At 40.1% G+C, this 25,126-nt stretch overlaps 1 protein-coding gene across 4 annotated transcripts in view; it reads right to left on the reverse strand.

Annotated features, from left to right (window-relative positions):
• The window catches only part of LOC128741152 (choline-phosphate cytidylyltransferase B-like), a 64,189-nt gene that overhangs the window by 24,813 nt on the left and 14,250 nt on the right, over positions 1-25,126 (reverse strand). The window contains exon 1 of one of the 4 annotated variants that reach the window (XM_053836757.1): positions 2,339-2,784. The exons of the other annotated variants lie outside the window; for them this stretch is intronic. Coding sequence (XP_053692732.1) covers positions 2,339-2,395 — 57 coding nt within the window. The 5' untranslated portion in view covers positions 2,396-2,784. Of the gene's footprint in view, positions 1-2,338; positions 2,785-25,126 lie in introns of those variants that run through there. 4 annotated transcript variants of the gene reach the window in all.

Below are 25,126 nucleotides of genomic sequence, written 5' to 3' on the forward strand. Positions count from 1 at the left end.
TACTGCTCTGAATCGTCGTGAACAGCATGCGACACATTCCAGTGTTACGGTACACCATGCCCACCACGCAAATCAGTTCCTATTTAACCAAATCCCTGGCTTACAACTGCAAAGCGAAGTCCTCTTTAGTCACCAGTTTTGCAAGATGTTTACCAAAAGTTTGGTGGAACAAGAACGGATTCACACAGTAAAAAGGGTTGCTAATTGTGTCCCGTAACGCTGGAATGCGTCATACATAGATTACAGGGTTGTCATGAAGTTGATAAGTATTAAAATCCCTGGTCGCTCGTTTGACTATTGCACAACCTCTACCGTGTTTGTTTAACTCTCGCTCAACAACGCCTAATGCCCGCTGGCGCTGCCGGTCAGCTTTTTTTAGCATCCAAGCTTTCTGACAGTAGAGTACTGAAAGAATCTGTGCGCTATGAGAACCCAACTGGATTTGCAATTTGTAAATCAAAACCGCGTAAATTTCGAAATTCATATAAAAAACAGTGTTAACTCTGAAGTTCGCGTAAAAACAGCCACATAAACGACGTCAGAGTATTTCGATTTTTAACCTGCTAGGTTGACGCATGTGTTCTGATGTATTAGACATTTTAAGAAACACTTCTTGAACATCGTTTTCCATAGCTCATTTCGCTTAACCGAATCGTTCATCGCCTTGAAATCGTTGATCAGATAGCACGTCGATAGGTCTAAGCTCCTATTATTCACTAACATAGAATTCCTATAGCGGTCTTTCCAGTAGTTTTTGAATACAAAACGAGGGTGTAAATTTCACATACAGATTTGAGAAGTGTTGTGTATTGACAATTGGATTTCGATATCGTTCCGTGGGCTGATGCGTAACATTTGCTGCCACCAAAACACGAGTTCTAGTCCAGTGCAAACTATTTTCTGCATTCAGCATTTTATTAATGAGAAAATAGCGATACCCGTATGTTAGTCAAATATTCAGAGCTGGGCAGCCAACTGTGTTTTACCTCCAGTACATTAATTTTATGTGCTATTTGTAACAATAAGCAGAAATTTTGGTTTTAGGTATTACAAAACCAAGAACGCTTTTCGAATCATAGCTGTTGGCGCTTCGAAAACTTTAACCTTTTCGACAAACTTCTTCAGAATTCCTACTAATAATCAAAGCTTTTACAAATATCGTGTCCAAATGGATACGAAGTTTATAAAAAAAGATCTCTGACGGTCCAAGTTTCATGACTTCTCAGTTTGATGATCATTTTGGTAATTTCTTAGACATGTTACTCTTGCTTTACCTCTACTAAAATTATAAAAGCGAAAAAAAAGCTGAACGTTTCAAAATATGAACTGGACTTTTAAACGTCATCAAACTGTTGAGTATATGGGAGTGAAGAAAACTTTTAGCTGCAAGGTAAGATATATATGGCGTGATTTTTAAGTACAATAACGGCAAAAAAGACAATTATTATGTGCCTGTTGAACGTGCATGCACCGAAGCCATCAGATGCTCTAGTTTGGCCCGAAACGAACCGCTTGCCAACAACAGAAAACATAATTGTTTACCTTGCTAACTGCTTACAGATAGGCGTTGTTCGTATTCAGCTTACATTACGCATTGGTCCTAATTAGAAAACCAGACAAATAGCGACGTTTATGTACATTGCACACCTCTGCTTAGGTCGTATACCATCGAATATGACAGCAGGTGACTCACATACAACGTTGATGTAAAAATCAAACTGAACTATGACGTCATTCTGACGTTCACATGGTCTGTTTAAACGAAATGAAACACACTAACCAACAACTCACCCTTCGTGCAGAGTTTGAGTATTGATTCGAATATGTCTGAAACTGACTAGAAAGCCCTGGCTATTCGTTTTCACTCTCAACGGGTGGTGGTTATCGACAAACGCCATACATTTGCTTGCTGGGGGGCTTGTCCGACTCCGACAATAATTCAAATATTAATTTATTCAGTGGATTTACAGCCTTTTTGATTCAACTGCCGAGAATATTCTAGTTGATTTTATCAGAAAATAATAAATGTCAGAGTTGCGTAACGATCGAAACTATTCATCGACGCACAGCAGCGAATGTTGCCAATTCATACAAATGGAATAGAGGCAGGATAACTACCAACTAGGTTGAATAACCGGAACTGGCAGAATCAGCTTCTGGACACTCTCCAATAGCATCATTTTATTTCAGTTGAGAAGAAACACTTGACAGTTATCTCTTTTTTCTTCTTAAATGTTACTGCTCCTCTTATTAGGATGTGCCAAAAATTACTGTTAGCATAATATAACCATCGAAACTATTCCCATATGGGTCACCAAAGAAAAACTGCATCACTTACATCCAGATCTCGCAGCGAAACTTTCGGCAGTCCGGTGTCGACGATATTGGGAGGCATGCTGCTGGTCGGTGGTGGTGGTTTTTTACCGAAAATTTTTCACAACCGCACTTTGCTACACTTCTTTCTTACACAGATTCACCAACTGCAAAACTTAGCCACCGAAAAAAAGGTGCAAACCGTTTTAAAAATAAAGAGTGTGAAACAGCTGAAAACTGCGTTTCCTTTTCGCAACGATGGGCACAATCGATCGTTCACTAGTTTTGTACTGTCATTGGAGGGCTCCGAAGCCAACTTTGATGTCTGCCGTATATCCTGTTCGGAAAATGTAATCGCAGGAAAGGTGCCACGTAATCAAGATCTGCCACCTCCGCGTGTACTCCACCTGACGGTTATGAAGAACACTTCCACTACCGGCGTCGGTGGGTTTTCCACTCAAGCAAGAAAATTGCTCACTACTACTCTTCTAACTCGTATAACCAAAATCACGTCCGGATTGGACCACCTCGCACTCAGTACTGACTGGTGGGCCAACACGACGAGAGCGCTGAACCTACCTAGCTAGCTAACAAGCGGCATAGAGTAGAAAAAAAGGCGCGCATCGAAACGGTACCGCCAGAGGTCGGCGTGGTGCGCATCGGTAGCAAACATATCACGCGATTAGGAGCAAGCCAACGGCTCTTCTCGAAACCCTCTCTTGCTAACCACATAGCAGCATTTCCTGCGCTCACACTGGTCAAACATAGCTATGTGTATGTAGATGTATTAGGACAACTCACTAAACGTGGCCGGATTCTATGCGGAAAGGCACATTATATTTGAAGACCATGCATCAGAAGCATCATGAAATAAGGAAAAATCCCAAACAAACAGCATAAAAGCAACAAACAGAGTTCGAAATTCCGGAGGAAAAATGTGTGGAACGAAATCTCATCACCGAAAACCGATGATAAGCGACTCTGTTTTGTTTGATAGCAGGAAGCACCAGGTTATCGATCACTGCAAACATACTCGAGGACGGTGTGTGACGCACATTTTGGCTTCTTCATGAAACGAGTTTGATCTTTAATGTAACGGCTTAACAGATATGAAACGTAAGGATCTATAATTATCTCAACAATATTCAAAACTTATAACACAGTAACTGGCATTATAGTTGCTAGTAACTCGACTATGTAGAACATAGCAGGAAAATATGTTGATTATGACAACTTGGATGTAGTTTATTTGACGCACACTACGAGAGATGTCGCTAGTGTTTAGTTTAAAGCTTCACACACCATTTGAACGATATTTTATATGAACATATATGTCTGTTGTCTGTGCTTATAATTCTATTATTTAAAACAAATTTTTAACAGTTTGAGCCAGTACTCGAAACAATCGACAGCCATGCATGAAGGTGAATATAAAACGCATCCAGCGCATACAGTTTTACCCCAAGTACTAGTCTGTTATCTGATAGCCCATGAACATGACTACTGAACTACTGACAGTGTTTTTCTTTCCCAGTTTTCTACTCTTCAAAACAATTCATTCGTGAATGGCAGTGCTGAATGATTGCTTGACTTAACTCTCTGTCAATTTTCTTCCTCTTGACTGATATTTTAAATCAAAAAGTTTAGTTTTATAAACTGCCTGATTTTCTAAATTAACCAAGACCTGACTTCGGAGCAATGGTTACGTTTATTGTAATTTCGTTTGCCGTTGTCGGCAGTTTAAAATGAACGACTGATTCACATTGATTTCATTCACTTTTGTCGAGAATGAATGAATGTAAAAAACAATACGAACATGAACGCAAGTGATTCAGATTAATTTCATCTGTACTACAAAACAGCAAAGAATGACCAGTATATTGCAACAATTCAGGCGTGTTGCATAGATTGAATATGAGATTTCTAAGCACTGATCTGAGCCAAATTCATATTCTTTTTTAACATTTTCAGTCATTTACTACAAATTTTGCCAAATTGAGCATAGTTTGAAATAACCCTTAAGGGGGCATAGTACTTTTTACACCATATTTTTTGCCTTATTTCAAATATTTTTTTCTCGATAACGCGAAAAGCGAATCGGTTCGGGTTTATTGCTTGCTAAACATTGCACTTTATACTAATATTTGCAGTTTTGTTTGCATATGTGAACCTCTTCCCCTCTCCCCTACGGCTCCTTGAACATGATCATTCGAAAAAACATGATTTGCGGTACCATGGATTGGCGCTGGGGGGCTTATCCGAATTGAAAAATTCCAAAACGACATGAAAGAATATTAAATTATCTCGTGTTTGACCTATCCTTTTTTTTTAATTCGAACGCATAACAAAATGGTGGACATTCAAACATAAAAGTAAGGTTTTTAGCCGAAAAAATTGACTTTAAACATTTCCAAATAATACAAAAATTGTAATATCGAAAAAAGGATGGGCCAAACACTAGATAATTTTGTTAGCTTTGAAACCAAAAAAGAATCATGAGAATTGCTTCAGCCGTTCTTGAGATATTTATAGTACCGACTTTCAAAACCTGGTTTCGAGAAAAACGACATTGAAGTTTTGATTCGCTGTGTAATCGCTCCACGTACAAATAGCTGTAACTTTGTCAATTTTTGGAATTCATCGAAATGACTTGAAACACGTATGGTCAAAATGTTAATCTTTCGAAATAAGGCCATTACAAATATTTTATAAAGTTTTTGTCCTTCCGGTGTTCGGCCACTGAAAGGGGGGGGGGGGGCGAAAAAAAAACAAAGTGAATGTTTTAATCGAGCAAAAAAAACATGGATTTTAAGAATTTTTATTTAAGGTTTAAACGTGAAAACCGAATCTAATCTTGCTTATAATATATACGTTATTATTTTCTATGCAAAAATATACGAAAAAAGACAAAAACAAAGGAAAATTTTTTTGGACGATTTTCGGAAATTCCATTGTTCGAATTTCCATTTCTGTTTCATGCTAGAAGCGTTAATTCAACTCGGAGACTCATTTTTCGAGTTTTTCAGACTGTAGAGCCCACAGACAATTGATTTTATAAAAAGATATTTGACTCATATGATACAAATTATTTTTTGCCCCCCGATTTTTCAAGCCAATTTCCAAGGGGGGGGGGGGGGGGGGTGACAAAAACTTTGAATATGATTCTCAATGGCCTAATTAATAAAACAAAATTCGATTTTTTTAAATTGAAAAAGTGCTATGCCCCCTTAATTAGCCTTTTGCTAATTAAAACGGGCAACTGGTGGACCTCTCGTTCGCTAAGATATCTGACAGTTTCAGAAAAAGGTGAATTTTTAACAAACCTTTACATCTACATCACGTGATATTTCCTAAATTAGCAATGAAACAACTTACAAATAACATGGCTCTGAAAAGAATAGAACTTTCATATGGAGTAAAAGATTTTTTGGCGACCATCTTGGATTTAATCACCATATTCGATTTCATCAGAAAATCCCTTTTTTTACCTTTGGCCCTCCAACAGATTTTCATTTTAAGATCATTTTAGAAAATTGAAAAAAATATGCTATGAAATGCATTTGTCAAATTAGGAGAAATTAACTAAACTAAATCTTTAATTTGGCCGCCATATTGAAATTGATCAGAAAATCCCAGAATAAACAGAATTTGCCATAAGCGCATCAACCGATTTTAGGTTGAATCCCACCATTGAAAAGCTAGAAAAATGCTACAAGAAACATTCGGTACATCAAGTGTGCCTTAGACCAGCGTTGCCAGATCAGCGGTTTTCCCGCTAGATTTAGCGGGATTTCAAGTCGGACAGCGGAACTTAATAACCAAACAGCGGCTAGCGGGAATCTAGCGGTTTTCTTAAACAACTCAGCGGGATTTTAGCGGGATCTCGATTTAGCGATATTTGGTAGGCAAAAAGAGTGCTGAAAGAGAGGTTGACAGCAAAACACTTCGTTTATTGAGATTCTAATGTCTGCTCATGCATTGGCAGATTGTTCAGCATATTCTGTGGATTAGAAAACTCCGTGGTTTTTGCCTAGAATGGGATGAGTTCTGACAAATACTTATTAGAATTTACTGAATAAGAAGACCACCAAACCAATCCGTTTTTCGTATTCCTAATTTTTCCACAAACTAATTCGTTGCCGATGGTAGAATCCAACTTATTCATGAATTGGAAACAAAACAACACTTATGTATCCATATACATCATAGAGCCGTATTCTGCAAGTCACGTCGAGCAACTCGGCTCGACTCAGTCACTGTCGAGTGTCGAGTGCAAGAAGAACGGGCAATATAGCGGCTCAATGCACGACCAAAACAAAGCTAGCTCAGGCGTCATTTGCTAACCGTTTAGTCACTAGCTTTTTGGCGATAGACTCAGTCGAGTTAGTCATCAAAATTGGGTCGCGTGTGACTTACAGAATAGGGCCCATAGTTTGGTATATACCACAATATTTGTATGATAACAAAACCAAAACAAATCGATGCTAAAACAAAATATAAGCGAGAACAAAGAGCCGATGCGCTTTATAGATAATTTTGATTTCTGGGTGCTTATGAAGATTGAAACATATCTTCTTTTGTCACCAAAAACCATAACCGTTTGCCAGTGTTGCTGAAATTTTGCATGATTTTTATCATAGCTAGACACAGAAAAAGAATTTGTGCTAAAAGCTTCTTTCGAAATTTTCGCCTGTGTTCTTAGACTCTTTAATCTTATAAGTCTTGCGAAATTTCGTAGTAAACTGTCATTATATGAGGGATAACAAGATATTTCTTTTTCTGTTTCCTGAAGCCAAAAACTTCATCAACATGAATGCAGTAAATTTGCATAATGTTCAATTGCAATTTCTCAATTTCAGTAGATCATTTTAATTTAAATACAAGCCTTACTGAAATGAATATATTTTTTATTCTGTACCAAAAACGAAAGAATAATATGACTTTTGATTCAGCGGGATTTCTAGCGGGAGATTGACTCTAAACAGCGGGATTTCAGCGGGAAATCGACCTCTGGGCAGCGGGAAAATGGGCAATCGACCTGGTAACACTGCCTTAGACACATTCCAGCGTTACGGGACACAATTAGCACCCATTTTTGCTGTGTGAACTGCTTCCTGATTCACCAATTTTTGGCAAATACCTTGAAAAATAGTTGATTAATAACGAAGTTATCTTCCACTTGAATTCCAGGGATTAGATGAAACTGATTTGCATAGTAGGGATGACGTCACTGAAACGCTGGAATGTGTCATTGGCATGAACTAAATGAAACAATTAAATTATCTGTAGCAAAGTTTACAGTTTCCATGTAAATCCATGTCCATGTCCATGTTAAATCTCGCTACCGATAATAAATTGTTTAGTCGGGTTAATTTCACTACACATTAAAATAAGTAAATGCTTCGTATAGCATTTTTTCTCAGCATTCCAAAGCTATGGGCCAGAAATTAAAATTCCGCTACAAAAATATCTGCGGTTAAACGGGATGTTTCAGCTCAATGTGGTCTTCGGCAACTTTTTGAATGAAAAAATGATGCATCTTTTGAACAACAATTTAAGTAATAACTTTTTGAGTAAATTTTTTTTCAACTTTTTAGTCTCAAAATATTAAAGATAAACCAATTTCAAGTATTTTTTTGAATACATCAAACTTCTACCTTTCACTCATTTTCAGCAACAGACCTTTGTTTATAAACGACCCCTCAAATCACATTTCTTCTTGTAAAATGTTTATTTCAACAAGTAGTTCAATGTTATGTTCTAGAAAGCATTTTGCACATAAAAGAGGAATATTTTTGCTGAAAACTGTTTTGATTTATCTGTGTTAATTACTAAGATATAACTGATTTTAGGTTAAAACCCGTCTGATAAAAAATCCAAATAACTGCAAGTATCCCCATCTGCATTACCATCTTGCAATCTAGATACTTGCAATCTGCAATTAGTTTGCATACCAATTCGTAGGGAATTGTTGAAGCTATCTCGCCCAAATGTTCATTTCAGAGAATACCTGGGAATACAATTCACTGCTTAACAGAGTGCGCAAGAGTGTCCATTTCATTTGTGGTCAATTCAAGGGGTTTCCAATAAGGCGTATAAGTGCGTAGTAATCAGAGATTACTTTAGTAATCATTTACGAATTAATTAGATAATCAACGGTAATCAGTACACTGAAGTCGCTTTTTACGCGGTTTTTACGCGAATTTCGGAATTTACGCGGTTTTTTACGCGAATTTCGGAATTTACGCGGTTTTTTACGCGATTTTCGGAATTTAAGCGGTGTTTTTTTACGCGAATTTCAGAGTTTACGCGGTTTTGATTTACGCGGGACGTATCCTTCGCGTAAAAAGCGACTTGAGTGAATAGTAATCAATGATAATCTTATGTAATCATTGGTAATCATTCGTAATCATAATTAATTTACAGTAATCATAAGAGATTGATTACTGGTAATCAGAAGTAATCAGTAAAGTAATTCACAGTAACTTTTTTCAAAGGTGCGTAGTAATCATTGCCGTTGGAAACCCCTTGAGTCAATAAGAAAGAATCTAACACTATCCTGTCGAGCGCAAGTTCATGTCCCACACTCCAGAATATCCAGTATCGGTTCTACCGGAACTGAAAATTGGCCATTTTGAATTTTCATCAGAAATATGGCAAATAGGGTATCAAATCAAGGATTTTTCAACGCGAGTTCTTGGGTGGACTTTTGGATGTATTTTGACCCGATTTGGACATTCTGGAATATCCGTTTTTGGTTCTACCGAAACTCAAAATAGGTCATTTCGATTTTTCTCCGGAAGTGTGGAGAATAATCTAAACTCAGTTTGATTGCATTTTGGACCCTTTTCAAATGTTAGTCTTAAATTGAATTTAATATGGAATGTTGTTTCGCAACTTTACAGTATTTAGAATTTCATATATTTTAAAATTCTAGAATCTATTTTATTTTAATATTATCGTACTGTATAAAACCATATTGGTCTGTTTAGACTCCATTTGAGATCAGTTTTTCTGCCCTATATGTCAATTTTCACCACTTTTCCGGCCAGTAAGCTTCGAGGTACGATAATGGTCCGACAAGCCAGTCGTCGTATATTCGAATCTCGGTTGAGGGATGTAGCTAGAGTCAGTAGGATCATTGTACTAACCCTATAATTAACCTGTACTCTAATAACCGACTGCGAAGTCTATTGATAAAGAAGAGTCAAACCTTAAAGACGTTTAATAAATAGCCCAAGGCTCTTTAACCACTTTTGTAACTGCTTTCACCAGCCGATTTCAACAACGTTTAGCTTATTTTTAAAACTGTTTTGCTTTTGTTACTTTTGTCTTGTCTGGCTGATTCATAACTGCTTAAAATCAAATTTCGCTTGGCTTAGTTTGAAATGATTAGTTTTATACTTATCTTTTTTGACCATTGGTCATCTAAAGCCAAAATTGGCCATTTAGGGCTTTATTTCGGGATTATTCTGTGCAGAGCCGCCCAATGCAATTTTAGCCTTTATTAGTCAAGTTTTGGATATTTTAATGAAAGACTTTTGATTTTAGTCTTTTCCTGTCGTCGAATTTTGAGCTCTTTTCACCACCACCACCTTTTTTTTTTTTGGTGACTTTTTGATAAAATTTGAACATTTTTTCTGAGCTTCTGGTCGATCTACAACAGGTCAATTCACCTAGGTCGGCTGATGTTTGTTTCAGTTTTATTTTTATTTTAAAATGACCACGTGAAAGTCCATTTGGGATATTTTTTGCAAAAGCTCTTGTGGTTATTATTTGTTCATGATTTTGGTCTGCCTTTTGTAGTCATTTGACCGTAATTGTAGTAACTTTTTGCGTAATCTTGAATGTTCATTTTCAAACAAGACATTTAAAACTTAATTTGAACAAATTGAACTCGTATTTGGCTTCTGCTTTTTTGGTCGCTTAGAACCGAATTTGGCCACCGTGATTTTGCTTTCGTTTTGGCCTTTACACGGTTTGGAGCTGAATTTAAAATTATTTTTGCTTAATCTTTGTTGCCAGTTACTTCTAAACTTACATTTCTTGTTTTCTGCCATTCTATTTTTAATTCCATTTCATTTTTATTTCAGACCATTTATGGCCTTTTTTCGCAGTGGTCCAGGCTCCCATAAAAAAATGGCCTTTTTGCTGTGGCCATCTCATAATTATTTTTTGAGATAAATGTGGCCGCTTGAAGTCGGTTATCAATATAAGGCAAAATATAAGATTATTTTGGTTTTACATTATTTTTGAACCTATACAATCCAGTTTCCTAACTTTGCCTTTTTGGCCGAAACTAGGCGCTAAAGTCACTGTTTATCAGTCAGTTCTCCTGTCGGCACTGTTGATCCTAATTGAACTAAATTACACTCTTTAATTTCTCTTGAGATTCTAAAATGCAAACAAGAGGTATTTTAGTACAATGAACTGCCAAATCGAACTGTGTCTGACTGAGAAATCAAATTACGATCGTAAATCGTAACGAAATCGAAAACGGAAAAGCCCGAAGAAAAAGCACATCAATTACGAGCAGCTATTTTTTGTCCTCTACTTAAACGAAATCACTAGTCGAGTGAAATTCTTCGAAGTGCTTCTATCGGTACATACAATAGACGCTAATTCTAACGGCTCCAATTTACGCGTCTGGCATGCAAATCGATACAGACCTCATTTTTGTCGGAAAGAAGGAAGCATTAGGCGCGCAAGTGCTAATGGCAAAATCAGGCTGCCTTGCCTACGGAATGGTTATTCCAGTTTGGTGACCTCACCCAAATCGGAGTTCGCAGAAATGGCCCACCAGCACGACAGACAGGGCCAGAGGATTGTCGTGGTCGTGACGTAACAGTCTACCTAAGGAGAATGAAATTTGCGACATTTTTTGGCACTCTTTCTTATTGATCGAAAACGGGAGCTTATAGAACTGCGGATCCATGCAAAATCCAGCATCAAACTGGTATGCTAATGTTGAGGTTGATTGCGAATTTATAGGATCGGCATTCTTTAAGGAGAAATTTATATTCATTGATTTTTTGGATTTCAAAAGTAGTTTATGTGTTCTTTAAAAGAGTTCTGTTCGTGAAAATGTATTCTTTATGTTTCGGTTGACAGAAAAGTTGTAGTGTCAAGAACAGAATCATTGTTTTGAGCGAACATATACTTTGCAAGAACATTAAAATATAACTTAGAATATACGTATGGCATGAGGTTGTGCCTATTACTTAATTATCATTTTCCTGTCTTCCTGCCGGTCATAAAACTAAAGAAACATTTAAAACCATGGAAAGTACAAGAGAAAGCCACAAGTCCACCGCGCACACATAAAAACCCGGCCCAATCGAACCAGGTGAGAGTGATGGTGATGGCAGGTGATGGTGGGCAGAATAAGCGGGTAATCTTCAGGTTCCTACACATTATGCGAGTGAACTCTGATCAGGCATATCAATGTACCTCTATGCAATGCAACGTCGTATCGTGTGCAGCACCGCACACACGCTGCCAATTTGAGCGCAGGAAAAACATTTTCGCAGAAACAATTATTGCGCGATTCGTTTGCAACAGCTTCGTCGGTCTGTCAGTCTACCGGTGTCGGCTCGGCTCTCTTTTGCTATATGCAGTTTACTGCGACGATGGCACGACGACAGGTGGCCGGTGTTGCTATAACTATAACTTTATTACAAATTTTACCGGTTCAGGATCAGCATGGTAAAAGCTACAGAGTCAATAAATTAATTATTTACCGATGGCTGTCAATAAGACTGGAATATATTTCAAATGAAGATGGTTAGCAACTTTTTTCCCATCCTATAGTTATAGGTCTATCTGGCAACACTGCAGGTGGCGTGATCGTGTCCGGTGTTATATACGTCGTCGTCATTGGTCAAATTCGGTTTTTTCAGCGCTTGTGCTACCGGCGAGCAACCGTACGAGACGAGTACGAAAAGATTGATATGTACTCAAATGGTGATATGACCCTGGACCGAAATTAATTTTCTACCACACTGGTGTCTGAAAAAGGTAAATGCCATATACCTACTTTTTGGCCTAACTTATGTTTCTTTCTTTACATTTCCTCCTTTTTAGTCGTTTAATTTGCTTTTATATTTGAAAGTTAAACTTAAATTCAATTCCCATTCTTAAATAAAAAATACCCTGAATCATGGTTGATGTGATTGGTTGATGAAGCCTCTGGTTCAACCTTCATCATGCAAAGAGACACTCACGTCAAATAGCAATTGAACTTACGTCCTTTTGAAAATGTACCCGAGAAATGCTTAATTCTTCCAGTTGAGTGTGACAAAAGATGACTAGGGTAACCAACGTATTTTGGACCCCATCAGCAGCTGTACATAATTTGGACACTTACAGCAAAATATACATGGAAGTGTCCAAATTATGTACAGCGCTGATGGGGTCCAAAAAAGGTTAGTTACCTATCTTCGATCACGAATTAACCGACCATGAAGTTTTAATAGCCGCCTGGCAAAACTGAGCAAGAATCTTTTCAAACAATTCTCTCAGAAGTACAAACTGAGCTCTTACTGAGCTTTGCATGCGTTTGCAAAGTATGAACCAAGTTTATTCTCATATGATGGGTGCACATTCCTGGCGAACCCTATATTGGCAAAGTTGTTGCCGATCGAACGTAGGGGAGTGTCGTCGTGGTTGGGCCACGTTTTGGAATTCGCCCATAACTTTCGTTTCAAAAGGAATTTTGGAAATCTAAATACATCGTTGCAAGGATCTAAGAATAAGGTACATTTCCAGAAAGCTTTGAACTGATTGCTTGAAAAATAAAAAAAGTTATAGGCATTTACGTGAAGACAAAAAATGTTGTCATAGTCGGGCCATGTTGTACAGGTTGGGCCACCGCATAAAATCTAAGACATACGTATTGAAATTCTATATAGAGACATGAAAAGAATGAATTCCGTGAACAACGGCTCATATAGGTACAAATAGCCTATTTTTAATTGCATTTTTGCGTAATTTTGGCGATCTTGTAAAATCAATATTACTACAATCGCCTTTTCCGAAGTGTACAACTACAATGAAAAAAAAACAACAAAAGTCTAGGTTTTTTATCGTATTAATTTTGCCTTATTTCATCACATTTCACGTGACTGACCTTCTCTTGCGATTATTGCGCTTCTGCGCTTAAAATTATGGTGGCCCAGCCATGACTGCTCAAGTGGCCCGACCTTTACAAATAGCGATTTTCTGGTACTTCACCTTACCCTTCCTAAACAACGTACTGAAGGGGATTTTTCTATAGTCTTCGTGTGCAGCACAACACACTTCATACATTTTCCAAATTTTTCTCGATAATTGCATTTCATGAATCATTTCTTGAAGAAAAGTTCATTGCGTCTGGAAAACTTTTTTTGGAAGATCTAGTCACTGAATTCAGTACGCGTGTTTTAAATACACGATTGAAACTCACAATATTGTGAAAAGTTAGCTATCACAGTAAGAAGTTTATAATGGTTGTATCATAGATATCATGAATTACTAAAACTGTAAAATCGTGATGGCCCGACCATAACAGTGGCCCGACGATAACGTCAATACCCTACTACGAACGGACGGTAGTTTTGCGTTGCAACGTAAACAACTGTGCATTCCTCAAGTGATGCACCATATGCTAAAGTCAGCATATTGTGTCACATAGACACACAGCGAGGCGTCTGCACAAAGCTTGAATGTAAAAAGGGTGTGTTAACTGGTAGTGGACCCTTCGGCTATAATAATGGACCCTCAATTACAATTTAAGAGTTTTATTAACCAAGTGCAACTTATTTCTGACGATAGATGACAAGAAATAGGAAGAACAAAACATTATATACATACATTGTAGTTTACAAAATCTCAGCTGCATTTAATTTGTAAAGCATATCAAAGCTTTTTGACATTTTCAAAAAGTGAATTTGAATGGAGAGGGATCCCTAAAGGTGACAACAGCGCAAAGAATGTCACCTTTAGGGCCCCCTCTCCATTCAAAATACGCTAAAATTTCTACAATTAATCCTGGTTATTATCCTATGTAAATCCCGAGTCATTGCCCCAAGGGTTCATAAAAAGAGATCGGATATTCCAATCTGTATAAGGAATATCCCAGCTAGCATTTTCATATGTATAAAAAAGGTAAAAATCAGCATTACGTACAGATATACATGCTAAATAAATCGTATTTCATGCGCAAAATTGGCATATCCGTACTATTTTGGAGGCGATATACGTGATTACGAATAATTTTGAGCGTTACGACTATATAAGTATTTATATACGATAATATCCGATTAACGATCGCGAGTCGCTCCGTACTACTCTACGATTTCGTGCTGAAAATCGTATGTATGTCAGTCATTATCATTATATACGACTGAAAATCAACTTGATCCCACTTTATCCAGCTTTAGCTACGATTTTGAGTTTGTTAGGAGACATTTACGATAGTTTTCGTACATTGATATACGAGTTGGTGCTAGCTGGGATATATCTAATAATGGTTTGCCTTCAGGATGGTCCGAAATTTGGTACGATGAACCCGCTTTTGATACCAAAACAACTTTTTTGTTTTTGATCTTTCTAAACTGGCAAACCAGCAAAGTGGCGAAATACAAAATAGCCGCATGCTTGACGTAGGACTACCTACTTAAACCATTTTTGCTTTAAACCTTGGATATTGAAAAAATCTTCGATATTGATTCTTCTCGTAAAATTGGTGGCCCTGAAAAGGACCGTTTGGTTTGAATGTTAAGGTATTCATGTTTTCGAAATGAAATGATTACGAGCTACGAGGCACTTTTATAGTCAATTCGCAAACAAGAGAAGGAGAAAATCTGCTTTTCTGCTACTACTGCTGCTACCCGTCAGTTTAATGAACTGATCTAAAGAAGGGGAGAGCAAGCTTTGCTGCTACTAATATTGTTTTTAGTTAACTAATTAAGACTATTACATTGAGCGTCTTAGCAGAATCTCGAATATGAGTTCAAGAAAAAGTTTTCCCTTTTATTCTGCTACATAACTTGGTGAGGATGCCAATATTAGTCCTATTGCCTATAATGGTCCTATTTTCACTACAATCCTCTATATCTGCAATGATAAACAATTATCTTGGAGTTTTTCTAACCTAAGTGTAAGTTTCATTTATTCTTCAGTCAAAATGCACAGATATAGCTGCTCGAAATAAAAATATGACCAATGAAGGCAATAGTACTAATAATAGGGTATGGATATGAAATGGAGAGAGTTACCTGGAAGGAGCGTCAAACATAGCTCTGGCTCTCTCAAGCTCCCACCTGGCGCCTCCACGCAGATCTAAGTCAAATCGTGACGGTCGATGGCCTTACCCGGAAATGTTTCATGTACTTACTGAAGCAGCTAAGCTAGGAGGTGCGAACTAGAGCGCCTGTTTTCCAGGTGAGGGGCGGCTCACACAGCGTCTGTCTCGAAACGGGCGGCTGAATATGAAATGCTGTATCCCGCAAGCTATACCTAAGATGGCAGACCCATCAGCGGGATGTAGGTATCGCGACCACGGTGAAGTAGTATACCGAAAACTCAATTGCCACGAACAACGAAGAAAGAAATTCCGGACGGAACAATCGGTATAGGACACGGCAACGGACAATAAAACGATTAAGGGATAACGATTGGAAACTTGGTACCTGGAATGTCCGAACTCTCCATGAACCGGCACGGGCTGGCTTGCTTGCTCGAGAGCGGCATCAGCTCGGAGTGGAGATCGCTGTTATTCAGGAAGTTCGGTGGCCAAATTCCAGAGAAAGGGAGTTCCGTTTAGTAGACCCTATGGCAGGCACTTCTTTCAAGTACCACATCTACTACAGTGGCGGTAAAAAAGCAGAACATGGAGTCGGTTTCGTAGTGTTGGGAAAACAAAAGCAACAAGTTATCCGGTGGAGGCCCGTAGATGACCGTACATGCGTGCTGAGGATTAAGGACAAATTCTTCAACTACAGCCTAATCAACTTATACGCACCGACAAATGATAAATCCGATGATGCTAAGGACGAGTTTTACGACAGGCATGAGAGGACCTATGGAGAGTACCCAAAACACGACGTGAAAATCATCATCGGAGATGCAAACGCGCAAATCGGGAGGGAGGAATTCTTCCGTCCATTTATTGGAAGACATAGCCTTCATCTGTCGACCAATGATTACGGTCTGAGGCTCATAAATGTTGCCGCGGTCAGAGGAATGGCCATCTGTAGCACCTACTTTCCACGTTTGAATATTCGGAAACACACCTGGAGGCATCCAAATGGAGACTCTAGCTTTCAGATCGATCGTCTTGATTGACGGTCGACACTTTTCGGATGTTATCGAAGTACGGTCTTTTCGGGGACCAAATATCGACTCTGACCACTATCTCGTAGTGAGTAAGATTCGCGCAAGGCTGTCGAACACGACGAAAGCTCGCACTGAAAGGACGCTGCGTCCGTTAGCGAGACTGTTAGCGGAGTCCTTCGTCGGCGAGTACCAACCAAGCTGGTTTTCGTGAGGGTCGCTCCACGACGGATCAGATATTTACCCTGCGTCAGTTGCTAGACAAGTTCCGGGAGTACAACTTGCAGATACGCCATCTGTTTGTTGATTTTAAAGCGACGTACGATTCAGTTAAACTAAATGAGCTGTGGCAGATAATGCTAGAACATGGTTTTACGACGAAACTAGTTACGCTGATTCGGGCGACGCTGGACGGATCCAAATCATGCGTTAGGATAGCGGGTGAGACCTTAGCTGCTTTCGTGATGTTGGATGGACTGAAGCAAGGGGATGCACTCTCTAACCTGCTATTCAACATTGCCTTGGAAGGTGCATTACGAAATGCAAACGTGAAAAGGAATGGAACTATCATCACGAAATCTCCCATGCTTCTTGGTTTTGCGGATGACGTCGATATCATCGGAATCAACTGTAGAGCAGCGGAAGAGACCTTCAGGCCCTTTAAAAGGGAAGCGGCGAGATTGGGACTTACTAGTAACACCGCCAAAACGAAGTACATGGTTGCTGGTAGGGAACGTGGGAGCCCAAGTGATGTTGGTGCCGTGGTTCTAACTCCACCACTCCGAGGAACGATATGAAGTAGTGGAGGAATTTATATACCTTGGTACACTCGTGACATGTGACAACGATGTAAGCCGAACGATGAGTTGCAGCCGCAAATCGGGCTTTCTACGGATTACGTAGCCAGCTAAAGTCCCGTAGTTTGCAAATTCGCACAGAACTGGCGCTCTACAGAACACTAATCCTCCCGGTGGCCCTTTACGGACACGAATCATAGACACTAAAGGAAGCTGATCGGCGAGTGCTTGGGGTTTTTGAGCGTAAAATTCTGCGATCTATACTTGGTGGCAAAATGGAAAATGGAGTGTTGCGTAGACGCATGAATCACGAGCTGTACCAGGTATACAAATATGCTGATATAGTGAAGGTAGTGCAATGTGGCAGGCTGCAGTGGGTTGGACACGTGGCCAGAATGCCCGATGAAAGAGTAACCAAAACTATTTTCAGCAGAGAACCAGGAAGAGGCCGTAGACTCCGAGGCAGACGCCACACCCGGTGGGTGTGTGCTATCGAAGACGATGCACGTTCAGCTGGTGTCCGTGGGGATTGGAGAACGGCAGCCCAGGACCGACGGTACTGGAGGACGGAGAGGAGTCACAAAGAGAACCCCTCATTTGCACATAGGCCTTTTTTACATGTTGCGCGAGATATTACCACGATAAAGACTCTTTACAGTGCAAAAAATTACTGTTGTCTGTAATGTGAAACGTTTGTAGTGAATAAGTTATATCTAGTATTATTTATTTAAAAAAGACGCCGGGTTTTTGCGCCGGCTTGAAAATTGTCAATCATCATTTGTAGTGATGAGCCCATAGAAGGAAAAAAAACTCGCCACGTAATAACTTTCATGCAGGAGCCTGGCATAAAACCATATAAAAAACACCTTGTTCAACAACTGGAATCAAAAAACCTATCTATTTTTGGCCGGCCTTAGATCAAGTGTAGAAGTTCGCCAGTAAAATTTTGTCGACAAGTTATGTTCACTATTTTTTTTTCAAAGATGAAGGTGACCGCCATGTCAATTTCCATTGGGCATTGTATCTAGCCGATGCGTAGTTTCAACAAGACGGAGCTACATGCCATACAGCACAGTACAGCCATACAGTACAGCCTGTCATCTATACGGATAGAACAGCAGCGTTTGAAACACGGAAACACGGATCATCGGTGGTGAGATACCAACCGAAAGATTCAAACGGTGGTAAAGCATTAGACCGTTTTTGACCATTTCAAGCTTAGTCGTGTGGTCCCTTCTTGTTCTTATAATTATATCCGCAGCCTATGCTTATACCCACCAATAATGAGTTTGCACAGGGTGGCAACTGAATACGAAAAGCCAAATTCCCTGACTTTCCAGGTTTTTCCCGATGTTTAATCAAATTCTAGGTTTCATATTGCGATATAATTTTAACTGAAAATGTGTTTCGATCATTGATATTTGAATTGTTTATCAATCTACGAGGTATTGAGAAAAATTTCCCTACCTACTCAATTTCCCTAGGCGAATTCTTCAATCACTTTCTCTTAGTCTGCCGACCAGCAAATTACTCTCCTACCGTGAGTTCCTCATCTGTCCTTTTTCCCGCGCAAGTTTATTCGCAACTCAGGCGCAAGAGGAGTTTTAGTGCCCATTACGGCTAGCTCTCGAACCCACCGTGGTGCTTTTCCTGCCAGCCACGCGGAAATGTTCGTATGTTTAATTTTCGTTCTTCGAGCCATAAGCCATGCAAAAATGCAGTTTGAGCTAATTTTTAATTTCGCTTGCCTCGTAGAATAATGCTCTTTGCAAAACACTGAGCTAATTATCGATAACCCAATCTATCGCTTGTGTGCCGTACTTTTTTATCTATTTCTAAGTGTTCTTGACTACTCAATGAATCGATCATTGGGGTTGTTTGAAAAATTCCCTGATTTTGTTAAGAATTCCCTGATTATTCCAGGTTTTTCCAGGTAATTTCAAATTCCCTGACAATTCCAGGTTTTCCAGGTTTTTCCAGGTAGTTGCCACCCTGTTACAATCAAAATACTATAAAAATGTTTTTTCACTTTAAATGAAACGTTACATCACGACTTGTGTTCGATTTTGTTCAGTTTTATATTATTGTTTACCATTCTTACACGTGTCTGATGCTTCGAATAATCTGAGAACAACACCGAAACACGAAGGCATGGCAATAGCTTCGCGTGATAGAGCGGTCATAAACATACATAAACAGAGCGCCTGGTAATTATGCTGACAATGTAAAATTTTATGTTAAAACAAATCTTCATCTGTCGGGCTTGTTTCTTTCCTTTGCTAAAGTTCTAGAATATTGCCAAAAACTCAACAGTCAAGATTTCAGCTCTGTCAATTTCGACATTTTCCTGCATAAGACAGTGAACGAACGAACGAGTGAACGAAGGAAAGAAAACGAGCGAACGAAAGAAATATAGAACACGCATTAATACCGCTGTTGCTGCTACACGCTGCCAAAAGTTCCACGCTGGCCATTGCGTTCGCGCAGTCTCGCCGCGTGTTCCCCCAGTAAGAATTAATCGTTTAACGTCGGACCGACTGAAGCCCGACGTCCGACGGGTCACTCTTGCTGGCTAACCGCAATCGCATTGCTTTTCGTGCACGTTCGCTAGATAAACACACTACTTTAAACAAATAAATGTACCGCTTTCTTTTCGACCGTTCGTAATGGGCAAGCTATGAGTTACTTAACCACATGCTAGACCAACGGCAGTGCCCCTTCGGTCAAACATCGTACGATGCAGTCCCTTGAAACGGACCGGTGTGCAAGCGAAAGTGCATTTTATTTACCGTTGCATGTGCATCAACCACCAAGCCAGGGTCCCAGTAAGCAGCACATGCAAGATGGACTACATGAAGCCTTATGACGTCATAGCAAACTGGCGACCAGATGTGATCGGTCGAATTTCAAGATCAACCGCTTCTTCCCACGCACGTAAATCGTTGTCGGTTTGGCTTGATCAGCTGTTTTGCGGCAATATAATTTATATTTATCCGTCTTCGATGGAAGGCATATACCTGCTGTATATACATTCATAGAAACATAATAACCGGTCTGAGACTCGCACATGGGTGGTGACGTCAATGGGGGTTTTCTTGGAATCCCGACATCGCCACACGCACCGAAACTAAATTCACGGATAGGATCGGTCGCATTGCTATTCATATGTCGACGGGAGCGATATCGCACCCATTGACGTAGTCTCAGGTGACGATTACTATAAGTGTGAGGGGTAATGGCATATATTAAAGTTTTTTTTTCACGCCACCTGCTTTTCCTCCCCAGTTTAGTCCTTTTTACGCCCGTGGCATACAAGTACGTTTTTGCATCAGTGTAAGTAAATTGTGTTCAGACTGATGACTCCGCATCCGCACAGCTCAATCAAAGTGAGCGTAAAAACTGATTCCTTTGGTGACTGTGATGCGTTGACCAAGTACACGTCACCCGTTAAGGAGATTAGAGCCATAACGAAAACAAGCATGTTTTTCATCGTGACTAATTGAAGCACAACAGCTGTGTACTGACATACATCGCCATTCATATAGTTAAATCGACTGTTTACTAAATAGTGAACCACTCACGTCGTTGGCAACGATTGGCTGACCGGGTGCAAAGTGCAAAACTTTCCTAGTTGCGATTAGAAACGAAACCAAAGTCATTGTTCCAAATTCCAACTTCCGCCCAACACGGAAATTAAATGCTCTGTCCTATTTGAGTCAGGAAAGTGTCAAGTAAATAGTCCTGCTCACACATTCGCGTTTGGTTCGCAACACACGAACCATTAGTCATCTTTTTTCTACACTCCATTTTACATTTTTTAGGCAAATCATCACGTGTTCAGCAGCGCTCAGCCGAGTTCCGATAGTGAATCGTGCTTGCGTAATCTGTTTCTGGCTTTGCAGTTTGCGTGAGTTCGCACACATTGTAGGCATTAGAAATGCTCACGTTTTTCTTGCCGTGGTTGGATGTTTGCCTTTTTTTTCGCTCGTAACCTTGAAAAATATCTAACGCGCACCATCGCAAAAGCGTGACGTTGACCGATGTGGCGCGATGTTTTTGATTTGCTGCAGCTACCTTATGTCATCGTGGGGTTTCGAGAATTAGAAGGTGTGTGTTATTTTTTCTTGGAAGCACTACAAGCATGCAGTTGTTTGCTGTGCTATGTATTTTGTTTCAACAAACTGTCTGACGAGTACAACAGAAATATGAACGGTGAAAGGACGTCGTGTCAAATTGGTTCTGTCTACCATTCTTGATTGAGTATGCAGATTTGATAATAACGAATAGTCGCTTCGCTATATTACTGGCCTGGCAGAGCTTCAGAAATCAATTGGAACCGATTTCCAAAACTATGGAATAGGTTCAACCCTTCAACCACAGGAACTATCACCACAGACTAACAGACGTAACACTGGAGCATAGTTCCATCGTCAACAAAAACGATCATTTCAAATTCTCCCCTTAGTCAAGACCCAAACAGCAGTCGCTGCGCGAAAACGTCATTCGCTTGCGCTGGTGCTGCAATCAGATAAAATACAAGTAAATTTATAGCATAGCTAAATTTATAGCGAGCCGCTTTGCGTAGTGCGAAGACTACACCAGGCGATGCTAGTGTTTTTTCACTATCACTATCACATTTATCACTAATCATTTCATTAAATTACACCAAATAATCGAAAATTCATTACTATTAAGTGTAGCCAATTTGTACACTTTTTGAATGCACTTCGTTTTCGTACCGTTGTTCACGTAAGAACCACCAGCACCACTTTTTCTATTGGGTGCACAACTACGTTTCTGCTGTTTGTCAATAGGTGGCTCCAGTAGCAAGTCTAAAACCAAAACGTCATAAACCAGGTTTAGACAAGGTAAACAAACCGATTTAACACACTAACGACTTCGTTATGGCGTCAAATACTTTTGGTTGTATAAAAATGTTTGAGTTTGTGCCAAATTATCGTCATTTTCGGGTGGTGTGGTTTTGCTTCTTTCATTCGAAGAAAACAGCGGTTGAAGAGCATCGAGAGCTCCCAAAAGTTTACGGGGATGCTGCTCTAAGTAAAGCAACGTGAAGCTATGATTGGTCGTACGCCGCATCAAAGATGGTGATTTCAATGTTGATAACTGCCAAACGCAAGAAAAGGTTGCTTTAGCAATAGAAATTATCCTCCAAATCATTACCAAGCGTGAAACCAAACGTCGACAATCGAGCTCCAGTGCCAAGCAAAGAAATGTTTTTATCATCGTTGTGACGGGTGATGAAAAAGGGATTTATTGCAGCAATATGCGGCGGTATTATTAATCAGCTGTTGAAATCGAATGAAACCATCTCTGGGAAATGATGTCAAATTCATTGATGTAATTGCGTTGAGCACTGCAAGTAAAATTGCCATAATACGAACAGAACGCTCGAGAAAGTGATTCTACAGCATGACAATGCTCGGTCTCACGTTGCCAACGGTAAATGACGCTCCCACTCAAATCGGTAGTTCCAAACTATTTGCTCTTCAGCAAATCGTTCAGTTTGAACTGTTGAAGTATTGAGGAAATCGACGGTGTGGGCTGGCCTGAACCCGAAAGCGACAGAAAAGCAACCAGCTGTTAGAGTATAGGACAATCACGGCTCTAACAGCCTCTCCCAGCCGATCTTCGAACAAATGACGACTGTCTTGTTAACCAGTGTCGTACCCTTTTTCAAACAGAACCCGAAATTGTCATCGATAAGCGCAGTGAAAACCGCAAAACAGTATCTAGATAACAAAATAGAGAGCTGATTGCGGATGATGAAACATACAGCAAGAACGTTGTCGGAAAACCTCCAAGGACAAGTATACCTTGTCCGATCGGCCGAGTACTTCGGAAAACTGCAACATAAAAAAGATGCCGAAGTTCATGAAAAAATTCCTCGTTTGGCAAGCAGTCTGTAGTTATTAATTGAAAAGTGTCACTTTCGTAACTTCTGAAACCATTATCCTAATCATGATAACCAACCATGATTCAGAGTTCCTAAGGGGTGCAATCCTTAGGACGAGTACTGGTCGATTGTGAATGAAAAACTGATGAAGAAGAATTGAATTGCAAGCGAGAGAAAGAGTTTAGGCTTGAAAGGAATTTGACTGCCAAACACTCCGCACTCGATGGATGTGTGTTGTGGGTGATGATGAAAGCGCAACGAGGATGATGGGGAAAAGCAACCCATAACTGCGTGGTTCAAAAGCGCACAACGCGCATCCTTCGTCTGCACAATGGCGAGAGCGTCGAACGGAATCCTGGTTTCCACCGCGCCCCACCCAGTAAAGTGCAATAAAAACTGAAGAGCAAGACCGAGAGAAGCATGGTCTCATTGTTCGGCACCTTGGGCCCGGAGGTCCGGGCAACCGGACAAACGGTGAAAAAGTACCTGGCCAGAATGGACATTTTTATGTCATAGTTTTAGTCGCGCCGGCCGTGCCTGAGTGGTAGGCATTGTGCAAAGCCTGCTACGAAGAATCGTCTATGTCTTGGATGTTTGGCCCACCGAATGCGACTGGCTGCTCAGCAGTCAGGTCTTTGAACGCAGTCGGAATCTAGACGACACCGACGATTGCCGATACGATGATGCACCGAACTCTTCAGACAGTTCGTCGCATCGGTCGCACAGTGTGTTGCTGCCGAGATGGTATATTGCGCGAGGCATCTTCTGATGCTGGGATAAGCGATATTCTGTACCGGGGGCATTCAACCCCCACAGGCATTAGGCAATCACCCAAAAGGAGCGATTGTAGGCAGGCTTGGCATGCACTTTTCGCTTCAACTTTGCTCTTTTGATTACTGCATCTCAGCCAAGCAAAATTTGAAAAAGTGGTGTATGGGGTATTTGCCGAATTAGTTATTATCTGCAATATTGCTCAAGAAAGTAGCGTTTTATCATTTGCATTTAAGGCGCTATAAGGGTGCTACCCTGTTGGTAGCAAAAAGAGTGCTTGCTACCAACGGCATTGTAGCCCTATAGAACCATCAATACAAAAAATAAAACATTACTTTCTTCAGTAATATAATAAATAAATGCCCCATGCACCACTTTTTCCAATTTTGCTTAGCTGGTGCAGTAATCAGAAGAGCAAAATCGAAGCGAAAAGTGCATGCCAAGCCTGATTGAAGGTGCTGGTATAAGCATCTTTCCGGCGAAGAGCGATGGTCATAAAGGATGTAGAAATCAACTTGAAGCTAGACGTCAACGACTGGCACGGGACCGGATACTCACCGGACCTCACCAAGAAGTTTGGGCGACGACGTTACATATATTTCTCATGGCAAGTTCTGCAAGACGGTCCTTCCGCGGCTGACGATCAGCGAGGAGGTCCTTCCCTGTAAGGAACTTTCCTCGGGGCTCACGGGAAGATATACAGTACTAAGTGGCTTCCGGAATTTACCGCATTCTTTAAGAAGTATCACGCGAAGGGGGATGCGATGTTTTGGCCGGACTTGGTCTCGACCCATTATGCCTAGAGATGGACGGGATACTCGTTGTACCGAAGACCGCCAACTCTCTAAACGTCCCCCAGCTTCGGCCGAGGGAAAATTTTTGGACCAACCTTAGGCGGAGAATCTATTCCAGTAATTTCAGGGTCAAATAGGAGAAGAAGCTGTACACCAAAGCCACGAAAAAACTGAAGGACATGCCGACTTACATCTTTTCATTGGCCATGGCAAAGGTTGCGGCC

This window comes from Sabethes cyaneus, chromosome 3 (genome assembly GCF_943734655.1).
Source record: "Sabethes cyaneus chromosome 3, idSabCyanKW18_F2, whole genome shotgun sequence".
NCBI lineage: Eukaryota > Metazoa > Arthropoda > Insecta > Diptera > Culicidae > Sabethes > Sabethes cyaneus.